Genomic DNA, 15,496 nt, shown 5'->3' with positions numbered 1-15,496 from the left:
AGGCGCGTGGACACACACATGCACACAACGCGCGCGCGCGCGCGCTGGTGTGGTAACACGTGGAGGATTGTTATTTCCGTGATTGCGTTTTCCTTCCGCGTGTTCCTCGGCAGCATCGGATCGGGGCGCGTTTCAAGGTGAATTTACTCTTCCTCGCTCGTTAGTTTCGTTTAAATTCTCTCGTCGCTGATGTTGCTCGTATAAATTTGTCCAACCGTTCCGCTCCAACGCAGCGTCCGTTTGAGTTAATAATAATCGTCGCAACAATAATTCGCTCGGGCTCTCCGCTTCTCCCGCCTCTTGACCCGACGGTATAATTTGCATTCTAAGCGCGCGCCGGCGTTATTCCGGCGTTTCCGTGCGTTTACGCGTCGCCGCGACGCCGAGCGTCACGCCGCCCCCGCTCTTCTCTCTCCGCTCTCCGCGCCGCGCCGGAGCAATTAGTCACGGTGCATTTAATAAATCGCCAGCTCCCGCTTAGCCCTGGGAGGGTTAAGTTCTTGCCTCTCTTTCTCTCCCTTGCTCTCCCCCTTGGAAAATATCCAATAACGACCGGCTGACTCCGCTCGGCTCCTCTCCGCCTCCTCTCCGCTCCGGCGTACCTGCCGCCCGGCATTAAACCTTCACCTATTCGTCGAGGAGATCGGCTTACCTTAATAATTGTAGGTACACGTCGCGCTTCAAGGGGGTTAGGACGTTACCGGGCCGGCGCGCGGTCTCGTGCCCTCGGTCTCGTCTCGGGGCGCAGGGGGGTTCGCCCCTCGCGCAGGGGTGTTACCATGGCGCCTGTCCGAACCGACGAAAAGCTCGTTGTCAAGGCGAAGTGATCGAAAGTCGCGAGAGATGTAATGAAACATTCTTAGCGCGACGAGGGCTCGTATTTTGATTGGTGAATGGCACTCCTCGTCCAGGTGAGAGCGCTCGTGAGGGAGCTGACACGATAAAGACTACTGCAGCCCTAGGGCGTCTTGGCGTAATGCATTTTTTTTTACGGCACGATAATCGGTAGATAAATGTATGATTTTTGATAAGACAAACATAGAAAAAAAGGCAATGCTGCTAGAAAATATTCTGATGAGCAAACCAATTATAATTTAATTATAATCCAATATTAAAATTCTATTCTAAAGGAGAGGGAGGCTACAACAAAAATATGAAGACAACAAGAGTGTAAAGAGTAACGAGAATGTTTGTAATATTAATAGAAATAGAAATATAGCACTTAATGATATCACAAATTATCAAGAACAAAATTCGTTGGTGTTTGAATAAGTATCGTTTTATTAATATCTCTCTTATTATTTACAAAACTTTATAATAATCTCTAGCTGATTTTCTCACCACGACACACTACTCACTATCGTCAATCCTATACTTTTTTTTTGTTTTGCGTAATCGTTATACTGTAATGCTCGATAATGCTCGTCCTCTAAATCGTTTATGTATAATGAACGTCGTCGCTCGATTTAGAAATTCGTTGCCGACTTGCGCGCGCGCGACACACCTTTCTTCGCACCGCACAACGTCGCTTATAACAAACGTGTATTTACAATGTAAGTGCCATTTACAATTTGAACGTGCGAAATCGTAAACTTGTTCTAAGATCCTCCCTGGCGAACGCGCGGGACGCTCGTTGAATTTCAAAAGTCACTTCGATTCGTCCCTCGTGTCCGCTCGCATTTTTCACCGTCCCATTTCGTTTCCTTTTCTACGAAAAGAAAAGCTTCGAGAGTTCTCTGTCTCTCTTTTGCGTTACTGATTCGTGGAGGTAAAAGTCGTCTCGATGAATCACACGGCATTCGCGAATCTTAACGGAAAAAAGAAAATATAGAAAAGAGATTTTACCACTCGTTTAATCCTCTACAAAGATTAAATCATTGATACTTGAAAAATATGAAAAAGTATATAAAAACATAACTTCTAAGTCAACTTGGAGCCGTAAAGGTTCAACTTATGGTATTGTTGCGCGAATGGAACAAAATTTTGCTCGACGGAAGAGTAAAATCGTTACGCAAGTGTCCAGATTGGCGAGGCTCCGGCATAACTGATAAAAATGTCATACATATATCACGCGGACGAAATAATACACGTCGACATGGCGATTTAGATATATATATATATGAATATATTGTATTTGCGCGCGACAATGCAGCAAAATCTGTCGCGTAAATACGGGACGCGCGCGCGGCGCGCAGGGGATTCCGCCGAACGTTTGACAAACGTGCGCATTGTCTGGAAGCGACTTTTCCGAGCGACATTGTCGCTCGCGAGCTCGTGTGTCTCGGATGTCGCGCTGTCGGTGAAATCGAGTCACAATCACGCGACGCGGTGTACTATTTCGTAATTCGAATCGACGGGTTTCCAATCCATCGAGTGGACAACCGGGGGCCGGCGATAATTTCGCGAGCGAACAATCCGTTTCGCTTCCCCGTGCTCGATTGTAGCCCCGGAGCGGCCCGTGTTTTGTTTTCCCGGGCGCCGCGGCGCTTTACAATGTCGTTTATTTCGCGCGCGCACAGCGAAGCGCGTACCTCCGCAAATCACCGAAATTCGGATATACGAGCCTCCGCCGATCTGCAAAAAAAGCTGCACTTTTTTTCCCCTCCGCCGAAACATTTTTTTTTTGCATATACGTCCTAAAAATAGGCGCGTGTACTTTAACGACGGCATTGACGGTAATAAAAGTCGATTACTCTTGCATGAAGAGAGATAGCGTGAATTCGTAACATCTTTAATTCTATTTTCAAACGCTGAAGTTCAAGAGATGCATAGTATTAAAAGTTTTAACTAAACAGGACACGAGTCGAGCAAAATTTTGTGGGAAAGAAAGTCGATATCAAACTAGCTAAGCTAATATCGTTTGCAATAGCAACAATATTTCTGCATATTTCTTTAATTCTGAAAGTGTTCATTTCGCATGTTCCTTTTTTCCGTCAGATAATCTAAAGTTTGTGATTCAGTCTTGCCGTCTGTTCTTTTTAACTGCGTTTTTTAATATTTTCTTTCCATACTGTTTGCTCCTTTTTTTTTTTATTGAACGTATATATTAATTTCTCTTCGAACGCAAAAACGCAACGCAGTTAAATAGAATAGGTCCAGCGACGACTGTTCGATCGTTACATTTTTTGTCGAGCGCGCCCGTTATCGCTCCGATTTGGCTCTAGCGAGTTGTCACCAGAATACCGTTATTTATTATCGTTCTCTCCTTTTTTTTTTACAATCTTCTCTCAGCTCGCGCGTTTGTACATCAATTCGTCGAACGGTAGGAAAATGTATCATCTCGCTCGCAGGCTCGTGTCTGAAATACAGTGATCTCACACGTGACGGACAAAGTGAGATTTAAAACGCGTTACTGAGATTCTCGGATGCAGGTGGTTCTTCCTCGAGAGCAACAAACGTCCCAGCACAATGTCCAAAATCGTGGGACATGAGACGTCTTTGAGACGTCTTGGATTTTTGGACATTGTGCTGTCTGGGATGTCTTTCTCAACTGATTCGTGCGATTCGGCCGATATGGACTCCCGCCATTCTGCGTAAAACGGGTTCGCCGCGTGAAGCCCGAGGCTGCCGTTCGATCCGACGAAGCACTCACGATCGATTTTACGCGATGACAGATGGTAAAATCACGGTTACTATAGCACGATGCACGATGATCCCGATTCGAGTGTTCTCATCGTAATATCACCGTCGGTTGGCGGTTCATTTTCAACCACGAGCGCACACTCACTGACCATAGGCGGTCGCTAATTATCACACTAATAGTCCCTGCGGTCACCGAGCGCATACCCGATTGTCGATTGCCGTAACGTCACGTTCCTGGTCGGTCAGCGGTGGTCACCGGTGCGACCACACGGATACGCTCACGAAGGAAAGAAAAAGGAAAGACGTAAGTGTCTTTTCTTGGTAGCCATTTGGGCAGCACAGCTCACGGGCTATCTTTCCTTAAAGATACATAGAGAGAAAGAGGGACAGCGGTCGCTCGCGCGATACATCTCGAACGAGCCGCGACGGAGACCATCAGAGGCTTCGAGTTCATCCCGAGCCACTGCCGATCCGTTTCCGCGACGCGGCCCGCGCCCGATTTCGATTCGCGACTCATCGGATCCGCATGTAATCCCCCTCGTTTCCCCTCCCTCCTCTTTAAGGACTGTCGTCGGGTATGGCGTACCAGGCAGCTGGATCCGCGGCGAGGGCCCATGGGCCCGCGACGGAGGGATTGGCGTAGGCCGCGGCCCCCGCCGCGGATGGCGCGCACTACCAGGCACGGCCCTGCAGCGGCAGATACGCGCCGCACTGCGGCTGCTGTTGCTGCTGCATACCCTGCTGCGCGCCGGACCGCGTGTACGAGCAATGCTGCAGGCTCTGGCTCGAGCTCATCACGTGGCTGACGCCGGCGACGACCGAGTGATGGGAGACCGAGGAGGTCGCCGCGTGATGGGTGCCGTGGGGACTCGAGGCCGCCGTCATGTGCGGCGCCGGGCTCGCCAGGGCCGCGCTGGGCCCGCCGCGGCTACCCTCGTTCCCGCCGCCGCCGCCGCCGCTCCCGCACGGCTTCCCGTCCTTCACCAGCACCGGCACCGCCACCCGTCGCGGCGAGCTCGCACTCTGGAACAGACGTATTATTTGCCTCTTTTGATGCGACGTGCACAGGGAAACGCGAATTGCGAACAACAAAAAATACTTGCAGAATATGTCTGATAACTACCGTGCCGTATTATACCTCTCGTAGACAAGTAGAGCTAGTTGAACTGAATAGAAAAGTCCTTTACCGTATTGCGAGTTTCTTAATATAATTAGTGAAGAATTAATTGATAAAGTTCCGCGAATCAGGGTGCGTCCGCGCGATTCGGCTAGAAGGCCGCGCGTCGCTGAATCGCACGAGTGGATGCTTATTCTTATTATCTTTATTAATTAATTTCTCATTAATCATTGAGAAACTCGCAAAACAGTATTATAGAGGACTTTTTCCTATTCGGTTTCCTAATCCGCTCTACCTGCCCACGAGAGGTGGCACGGTAATTACCACATATCCTGTACATACAACTTATATTTCCATTTGCATATTTTATCTATTTGTATATTTTTAAGATTGAAGAAGCGTATCGCGTTACCGAACGATTCAAGTAGCGGATATTATAAATGCATAGGTCATCAATAAGCGTAATTCCAAGATGTTTATTTAACATTTCGCTCATTTGCTACAACAACATAACTGAGAAATTGTTATTTTTGAAATGTTTGCCAAAGAATGGCGAGAATTCAAGACACTGAATAAAAGAGCTCTAATATGTAGTTAAGATATTTTTATTTCTCTACAATCAATTATTACATCAAAATCAGATTTAAAAATGATATTACAAACATTGAAACTCATTTTTGGGGGGAAATTTTTGAATAAATAAATAATTAACTAAAATTACATATACACGTGCTAAAAACTAATAGATAATTAACTAAAGAAACTAGTAAATAACAAGGAAAAAATGAGCTTTGAGAGTCAAATAGTTAGCTGTGTGTGAGTTAACGTTATATACTTGATATTTTAAGCCCCGGACACACACTTTTTCGTAACAGTAACAGTAAAGTTTCGACCGCAACGCGATTGGTCGAAACTTTACTGTTACTGTTACGAAAAAGTGTGTGTCCGGGCCCTAATTAACAATTCAATACAAAGTTAAAAATTTTACGTTTTGCCTCTACTTTGAACCACCTTTAGCGAACTTCTTTTATTTTGTGAATTATGTCACTGCAGCGAATGAGCAATTTGTTGTGCTGTATATTTTTATATTGATCGTATCTTCAGAAGATCGATCGTGTTTCGGAAGATCGATTAGTCGTAACTTGACTCGAGTCGAGTCGCACGATATCAGACTAAAGTTGCTCCTATATTTTTAGCGTTTTACGAGCGCGGAAACAGCCGAGCGACGTCACGATCCCGTTCGATTTGCAAGTACGCGGTCATAATCTGATCCAATATCTCATTATTTGTGAAACACGTAACACGGATTCATCGCTTTTATACATCGGCGATTTGCTGGAACACGCATTTCGCGAAATATCGGAACGAAAGACCTCGCGCGACGGTATATAATCGACGAGGCAACGAGATCGCTTTCGGTCATCGCGAATGTACGATGCCGCGGATTATTCGTCTTCACTCGTATACATTTGCTCGTTTACGACACGGCGCTAGATATCGATTGTCCCAAGACGCCTGTAAAGGCCATTGCACGTAACAAAGTTTTAGTCATAATCGTAAGACCGTAAGAAAATAGACCAATCACAGTCGATTATTCTCCTTGAGCTCGAAGAATAATCGAGTGTGATTGGTCTATTTTCTTATGGCCTTACGATTATGACTAAAACTTTGTTACGTGCAATGGCCTTAACACATATTGTTTATTATTTTCCACATGCAAGTGCACACGGAAAGTGCAGGGAAGTGCAGCTAGAAGCAACAGGTGTAGCGTCGCCGCGACGGGTAAGCGCGTGAAGTTGGCCGCGCGCGTGAAGTTGGCCGCGGGCGCGATTTTCGCGCGTCCCTTCCGCCATTATTAAGGATCTCGCGCATCGCGTTGACGCGTTTAGTTTCGGCGAGACGTTGATCGGCGGATATTCGCGGCTTCGTGCGGATCGTATTCTTCCATGCACTGGGATGTAACGAAGCGCGCGTCGCGCGAGATTAACGGTCTCGGGAGTGCTGCGGAAAGTGTCGCGCGATCGTAGATGCCCCGGTGATCGGTGCGCGGCGGTAATTAACTTTACTTTCGCGAGTGCCATGTTGTGCAAGTGCAGCGGAAAGAAGGCGCAGGGAAGCTGAGAGGAGGCGGAAGCCTGGGAGGCGTCGGGCGACGGCGGGGCGACCACGGGTAAATAATTTATTCTTTATTTGCTTGCCATTTGCAATATTAATCGTTTATCATTTAGCATCTCTCGTATATCATTTTGCATAATAATATAAATATTATTAATTTAAATTTACTACTTTATAAATTTACTATAATAAAATATTATTATTAATTAATATATAAATTATTTGTATTATTTATAATATTATTTACAATAATAATATAAAATGCATGTTAAATATTTCTGACTCTGGTGATACTTGAAATATTGAATCTTGAAATAGTGAATCTTGAAATATTCAACAAGATAATATTTTTATTTTAAATATAATATTTTAATATTTTATGTACACACTTACGGTACTTTTGGCATGTTTGAAATTCAGAATTATTCGAGGAAAAAAAATTAGGAAATAAAATTTTGTTTATTGGACTGATAAAAGTTAATATTTAATATTTAATATTTAATATTTAATATTTTGGTATTCAAGAGTTAATTTCAATATTCAAGAGAAAATCTTTTTCAGAAGTCACGTATAATTATCTTATTAAATATTTATTTAAAACACAAGTAAGATATTCAGAAAATATTCCACGCAATAGATAACTCTCTCTTCAGAATTATTAATTATCTCGGACATTGCTCTAATTTGAATATATCTGTTTTCTTTGCAGATTAATGTAAACAACTCCGCTGCTGCGCATCGTGTGCCGGTGAGTACAAATCACTTTACTTCGATTTAAGGTAAATAGGAGGATCCGTAAAAAATTCTATCTCGCAGATCCATCGCCTCGAGAGACGGCTATTTACAGCTATTCGGTTAAAGGTCTTTTTAAATGGACTTATGTATGTTTGTACATATGTGTGTGTACTTGTGCGCGGCTGGCTACCGATTCCCGTGGATTATCGAAACGCCACCGTTTGCCAAAGTTTCTCAGTACAAGTGTACGCACTTTGAGCGCGAGCGCGCGCGCGCGCGCTCGCACACATGTACCGTGCAATTTCCCGGCTCGACGGACGGCTGCGTGAACAAACGCCGAGATACGTGGGCTGGCGAGGACCTGAGCTAAGCGCTCCTGTGTTCCGAGCAAACATGCGCAGCGCGGTAGGCCCGGTAAGACACTTAACCCGCACGATATCCCGCGATCAGCATTCACTGCTATAGACGAAGCGCGGTATGCTGGGCACACGATGGACTCTCTCTCGTTACGAATAAACAGTACCGGCTACCGTGGACACGGCCCGCGTCGTCCCGTAACGTAAAATCTTCCTAATCTAGAAATAGAATACCGCCGTATGCGTACAAACTTTTAAAGGCGACGTCCTTTTTAAAGACAACTCGTAATTGTGCACGAGCGGCACAACAGTCGGCATAATTAATGTACGGAATATTTTGAATATTTAATAGTTGCATAATTAATATGCAGAATATTGTGAATAATTTCCTACACTGAAAACAAAATTTATTAAAATCAAGAAAATCGATTTCCTTGAATTTACTTTCCTTAATTCAAAGAAGTATCAGGTAGATTTGAGAAAATATTTTAAATTCACAGAAAAATGTTTTCTTAAATCTACCCAATACTTCTTTGAATTAAGGAAACTAAGAAATTTATTTTCTTGATTTTAATAATTTTTTTTTCAGTGTACACATAAAAACCCGCGAATTCAATGAATTATATATGTAGAAAATTTCATATTTGCATCTCTAATTTTATATTTTTTCTTTTTATGAAATTTCATATTTTTTTATATGCGTAAAAATTTTTCACATTTACATCTCAAATTGGAGACAACTTGTCTCATATTTCTTAAATTTTCATTAATTTGGCAAATTCTTGGATGAATTAATCATCTTTCTTCTATCGACTTACATTTTTCCGCTTCGAACGAGAATATTTCGCGACCATGCGGGGGAACAGGGGAATTTCAAATCTTTCTGTCGACTGGACTAAAAATTCGAGACCCACGTCCGGTTAATTCGAGGGAGATCACGTTTTCTATTCGCACGAGAGATCCGTGGGCGTAGAGACAGCCCTGTTCTGTACCGTCAACCCCACACGGACCTCACGGCATACCAAACAGAAGCCGAAGCAAGCAGACCGAATACCTGCCAGAACGACCACTCAGCTGTATCAACATTCGGTACACGACATTCCTCTTCGATCTCCTCGCCAGTGAGACTTTAATAATACGATCGCGCTGAAAAATAACGTCCTTCGCTCGCCTGACGTTCGTGATTTCTCGGTAATCAGTGTCGTCCGCGCGTGAACTTTTTCGAATTTCACTTATCCAATCATCCCGTTACATCATTCGCCTCTGGTGCGGTCAAATCGAGGCGCAGTCTCTTAGAAATTTACCAATAATCCTATAATTTTCTCTCTTTGTCAAAAAGAGAACGCGCTATCAAGCAGAATAGAGTACGATTACAATTTATTTTTTTACAACAAAAAAAAAGAACAGAATTTATGATATTTCCACGTTTTTTTTTCCAAAAACTGTCGCGATGAATATACGCGTAGGAGAAAAAAAAAGAGAGACGAGAGAGGGAGAGAAATATTATAAACCGACCGATGGAACGCGCGGCGAAAAGGTTTATGCGGGCAATGAATTTTTTTTGTCGCGCGAGCAGATACTTTTATGCAAATCCGGGCAGTGTCGAGTGGTCCGGGGAGGTATACGACCGATTTGATTCGAGTGGCCGGTACGAACTTACGTTTCGCGTTGCCGTTTGCGCCCGGCGAGGGCATAAGTGCAGGGCATGCCGTGCACTTCAAGCTGACAAAGTGACGATTACGCTAAACGCATGACGGTCCGCGCGCGCGTCACGCGTCACGCCACTTTAGCCACTTTAACGCGCGTTAAACGATTTCCGGCGAAAATGCCTGCGTTGTTGGGTGCCGAGTGGTATACCTTTACGAAGGCCGGGCCCCGGGTTCCGCTTTTGCCGCTGGATGCGGCAAACGATCGTCGCAACGAGCTCGATTCCCCGCTGTATCTTATTGAATTTTCGTATCGACATACCCTGTGGCAGAGATACACTGCAAATCCAAGTGTATTATTTTGCTAAAACTCTTATTGCACATTTCTTGCCGTTTTAAATCACGTCATTTAACACGATTGAACGTATTAACTTTTAATTTAATGCGGTTAAATGACGTATAACTTAAAACGCCGAAAAATGTGTAAGAACTTCAGTGAAATGTGTCATTTTTATGCGTATAAAACTAACACACTTGGATTTGCAGTGCAATCCGTTTCCCCTCACCTCGCGATAATTAATCGCGATAATTCTGAGATAAACAGAGAAGCTATACCTTCGACTCGTCTCGCAGGAAGATAATAACTACCAGCAGGTGTTCCTTTCGATATCGATTTCAATTCGTGTTTAATAGACACATTAACGCGACGCGATTAACAAATCATTAGCAAACAGAGTGGACTTAGCCTTCGCTGTCTCGAATGCACGATGCGACGTGTGACGCAATTATAAGTGCGCGCAATGACGTAACGGTCGTTATTAGATTTAAAAAGCCAAGCAGCGCGTTTGCGAGACTCATTGAATTCCATTCCTCGCGGAAACGAGAGGTCCCGACGGAAATCTTTTAATGTCTCGCCTATTGTTCGGCCGGGAGGCCGCCCGGGAAGGAAAAGGCGGCGCTATCGCGCAGCGAGGGCGGCTTTCTGGTTAATTACATCGCCTCCCCCTCGCGATACGTTCATCCGCACCCGTCGTCGTCGGCAACGTCCGAATGCCTGACTTCCGATCCTTCCACCCTTTCTAACGTTAGTCTTGCGAGGCAGGATACACAGGGTGTACGAGGAGAAAAAAAAACGTCAAACTCTCCCCGGCGAAAGGCGTGCTTGTCGCACGGGCGGAGTTTCGCCGCGGATCTTCTTCCTCCGAGAACGGAAACTTGCGGCTCGCGGATAACGGCAGGCGATGCCGGGCGATGAAACTGAAAGTTTAAGCAGCAGGTAATCCCGATTTGCGCCCAGGTATTGCGCGTGACTGTACTCACGGCAAGATGGCGACCGGTCCTCGAGAGCCTGTTTCGGTGGCTCCCCTGCAGAATCTCTCACCCTCTCTCCCTTTTCTCTCTCTTTCCTTTCTGCTCTCTCCTTTCCTTGTTTTCCTCCCGGTCGCTTTCATCCTTCCGCCTCTCTCTCTCTCTCTCTCTCCCCTTTCAGCTTCGTTTTCTCCTTCGTTCTCCGTTTTTCCCTCTCTTCGCCCTTCTCCCCTCGCCCGTTCGCTCGCTCACGCCGATACTTGAATTTTTTTTACCTCCACGAAGGGGGGAAATGGAATAAAATGAAAAAAGAGGGAGGGGAAAAATCTGTGAACGTAGGCTACCCCGGCGCGTCGGAGAAGTCGTCCCTTCGTCGACGTCGTCTTCACGTGCGACGAAGGGACGATTTCTTTCTTTCGGGCGACGATCGAGCTATCCTGAACATGGTGTTTTGTATATAGGGATCTCTCAATATTCAATAGATCTGCGTTCTAAACAATTTCGAACCAGACAAATTATATCTGCATATTTCTGTATTCTAAGTGTTAGTTTAAAAATCTAAAGGTGCATGTTATTGATTAATAATTTAATATCATGTTATCCGTGTTTATTTTCAACCGTGCAATGTTTAATCTTTCACGTATATCGACGCAATGAGTTTCTCAGAAGCCAAACTGATCAACATCATAAAATAAGAAGTATGAAAACTTGATGAGGTTACAAACTAACCATATTGCTCTGGTACTAAAATTAGAAAAAAAAAAATTATAAAAAGTGGAGTTGATCATTTGTTTCTGAGAGACTGACATATATGTTTGCATTGACGCAATTGACAAGTTAACTGCGTTTGAGAAACATCATCCGTGGAATAAATAAACTTTTAGAACGCGTGTCATAAAAATTATAATACGTTAGAAACGTGCGCATAATTCTCGATCTAGAAAAATAACTCAGATAAACGTACCCATTTATGTTTAGAAGTTAATAAATTGTTTCAATTTTTTATTTTGACATCCATATTCATATCTCGTTTATTGGCTTGACTATTTCACGTTGTTTTATACACACGAGCCTGATTCTCTTCTACTTTATAATTCAGATGATTTTACAAACGGAAAGCCATACAAATTATAGATTGCTCGCGATTATCTCGTATCGGAGAAACTGAGAGGCGACAGTTCTCAAGTTGCGATCGATCTTATACTCCGAAGTAATGATACTTGTAACAAATAAACTGAAATAAAATAGCTAATCGTGTTATTGACGGTAACAACACGGATGGATGATCGCGTCGGGGGGGAAAAAGTGAGGGTAATGAAAACGTGTCCACGGAAGCAACGGCGAACTAACGAGTAAATTATAGGGCGGCTGAGAGAGAGAGATGGCGCGGCTGCCGGGCGGAAGAATCGCTTTGCCTTCGCAGATCGGCCCATCCAGATAACTTTCAGCTTCCATTAATGCTATACGGCTGTTTACCAGGCACCGCGACGCAACGTTGAGTCCATTGTGCCGCAGGACAACCTCGATTTCGACGGCCCCCGCGATACCCATCGATACTTCCGCGGTTCGGCATCGTTCGAATTCAAATCGGCTTTCAGAGAGACACTTATTTGGTACACTCTTACCTCGACGTCAAGAATTTTTTACACGGGGCAAAAGAGGAACAAAAACATTTCATACTGCGTTATTGTAAAGGAGATAGATTATTATCTTGCTTTATCAAAATTCAATTTTATTTAACGGGTAGTTTTCTTTCTATACGAATATAAAGTACTGGAGTTACTGAATTTTTCCAAAGCAGTTTGGCCGCGATATCGAACGATCGGTCGTACCGGTGAAATTTTGTCGCATTCACATCGAGTGCACAGCGGTTTCCCTTGCGACAGCAAAATTCCCTTTTTCCCGTTTCCGAATAATCGATAAACGCATATGAGGCTCATCGGACGTGCTAATACCGCGAGCGGAAAAAATTGCGCGTATCATTTGGAAGGATGCTTCCGTCCTCGCGTAAACTACGTTGTATATTTTCATCGAATTTCAATGAGCGACGTTACACGTGCGTCGTCCGTCGACGTGCAAAAGTGCGCCACGTAAATCCGCTTATGCCGTCGCGCACTGCATCCGTGACACTTGTCCGCGCGATATTTCGCGAAAATATCATCATCCGCCTAAAGCGATAACGAAGTGGCGAGTTGCATTTTGACAAGTGAAGCGCGCGTACGCGCGACACTTTGCCCAAACTCTTACGCCAATTTAATTACATCTTTCCTCTCGTCTGGCGAATTACTCTCGACTTAAGTTTTTGCGATAATCGATGTTAACTCCTCGCGCAAAGATCGTACATTGCAATCTTTTACCCTGACGCTTCTGACGTCATTCTCACAACTTTCGCAGTTTTATTTAGCAGTTTTTTTTCTTACACGAATAAATCAGTGTTTGATCGCTCACGTAATGATCCATGACGTAAATACTGAATCGCGTGGAAGAAACTTCACATTTTTTACGAGGATCTTCTAAATTTCAAAAAAGCGAGAATACGGAAGCCTAAATTTAATCGGACTTCTTTCCTTTCTCCTCGATTGTGTTCTCGCGAAGTTTTCATTGCGTGAACGATGTCGTTTAGGAATTATTTTACGCAAATCGCGCGATCGTATATTTACCGTCGCGTGGCTGATGGGGAATCGAGCGATCCGTCGCGTTAAAACGTGGTTCCGCGCCTTTCGTGACAGCGCATACGTGTCATCCTAATATATTCGAAAGAATCCGTCGCGTGTATCGCGACGATCGTTCTGACATCTCTTTTGAATAATATCCTTTGAAAGGTACGGGAACACGAGGGGAAGCGGGAGGGGAGGGCAGGAGCAATTCGTATTCGGTTATGTGAGTATCTGGTAAAAGATCCGAGAGACACGGCACGTTTCGAAGTAGCAGCTACGATATCTCGGCGATCGCGTCTGTTGCTATTAGAAATGCTCGCGATACACTTCAGCGTATTCAAGTACTCGACTACTACCGATGGTAAAGTATCGATTATTTTAATACAGCAAGCGCAAGCCGGAGTATTCTTTACGGTATGTGTTTGTGTATACAAATGTACCGCTTATTTCCAGTAGATAAACTCTACAAATCCGAAGAGCGATGTCGAAAATTATGAAGATTAAAAGAAAACGTTTAACAGATTATTGCAAGCGGATTTTTTTTATCCGTCGGTGCGTTTATTTTCACGAGAAGGTAATAACTGCTAACTGCGAAATTCATTGTAATATTGTAAATATAATTGTATAGAATATTGACAAAATGCTATAACAAAAGAATTTATTGTTACACGCATATATGTATGTTATAATCGATACAGAGACAACTTTTTAACAAAAAAAGTATTAAGATATTAATTGTTTTTTAGTACAAACGATCGAAGACGACAGGTTTTCCGCGAATTGAACTTCAGAACGAAAAAATAAATAATATCTTTTATATTTTATTTAATTCCAAATAAATTTTATTTTAACCAAATTTTTCAATGCGAGGTTTATTTATTAGAATATTCGATGTCGAAAAATAAGTTATAAAAAAATAGTGCGCGATCAGATTTTTTCAAATAATTGACAAATTACAGCTAATATATTTTAAATTTTATTTAATAGATAAATCTGGCGTTTAACTTTTGTGAGTTTAAGACTATTCTATAAGTATATTACGTGTTATTCTTTTCACACTGAGTCCACCTCTTCGAAAGTATATTAAAGCATTTCATTTCTATCACGAAGCTGTCCTGATCAATGTTATGTTACCCAACGCATTTTTAACAAATTATAAAAATTTTCAATTTTTCAACACAAATTTCCAATTCCATTTAATGCATAAATCCGCCGTTTAAAAATTTTGCGATTTAAGAATCTCTTATACGAGAAGTCATTACGTTCCTCATTAAAGCCTCGCTTCTTTCGAACTGCGGAAGTAATGTATACCAAAGGATTTCATTTCCATCTCCACACGTGACATTATCCCGATTAGTTATCCCGATCAATGTCCCGCGCTATTTTTAACTCGGATTATAGCGAATATTGAATTTCATCGGGCGCACAAATTCGCTATTTTACCCGACTCTGTAATCTCGCGCTATATTTTTGAGCCACGTGAAACGCCGACGGGCGCGTGATTACGTGCTCAACGCGAGCAATTTTATCGTTCTGTCGAACACGCGCACACGGCGCGATATATCCCTCGGAAATCCCAAATGACATAACAAAATAAATGCAAAATCGCTTCGCGCGGTCGAGTGGCACTCTCGAAACGAAATATGATGCGGATGCGAGGATTTATGCGGCTTCCGCGATATTTCTCCATTTAAAGCCATTTCATTTCGGATCGGTCGACACTACGTGACGCGACATTGTTTCAAAATCGCTGGGAACCGACCCGAAGACGCGGACGGCAACTCGATGCCGAATGCAAATAAAATAACACGTACGTTTTGACATCGGATCGCATCGATCGGCGATTATGAGATCCGAATTTTGGTGTGACTTCTGACCAAAACAGCCCAAACAACTTTTTACTAGATATTATATAATATACTTTATTACCTTCGGTATCACCTATAACAATATACATAGCGCATTATTTTTCAACAATTA

The 15,496-nt window shown here is 43.4% G+C and overlaps 1 protein-coding gene across 1 annotated transcript in view; it reads right to left on the bottom strand.

The window, feature by feature from the left end:
* Positions 1 to 1,257: 1,257 nt before the first annotated feature.
* LOC139816873 (homeobox protein Nkx-2.4) overlaps positions 1,258 to 15,496 on the bottom strand; it is a 32,763-nt gene continuing 18,524 nt past the window's right edge. The window contains exon 4 of the mRNA XM_071784674.1: positions 1,258 to 4,605. Coding sequence (XP_071640775.1) covers positions 4,255 to 4,605 — 351 coding nt within the window. The 3' untranslated portion in view covers positions 1,258 to 4,254. The remainder of the gene's footprint in view (positions 4,606 to 15,496) is intronic.

The sequence above is a fragment of the Temnothorax longispinosus genome, chromosome 7 (assembly GCF_030848805.1).
Source record: "Temnothorax longispinosus isolate EJ_2023e chromosome 7, Tlon_JGU_v1, whole genome shotgun sequence".
Lineage (NCBI taxonomy): Eukaryota > Metazoa > Arthropoda > Insecta > Hymenoptera > Formicidae > Temnothorax > Temnothorax longispinosus.
Note: the sequence above shows the minus strand (reverse complement) of the source record. Positions and strands in the feature narration are given on the sequence as shown.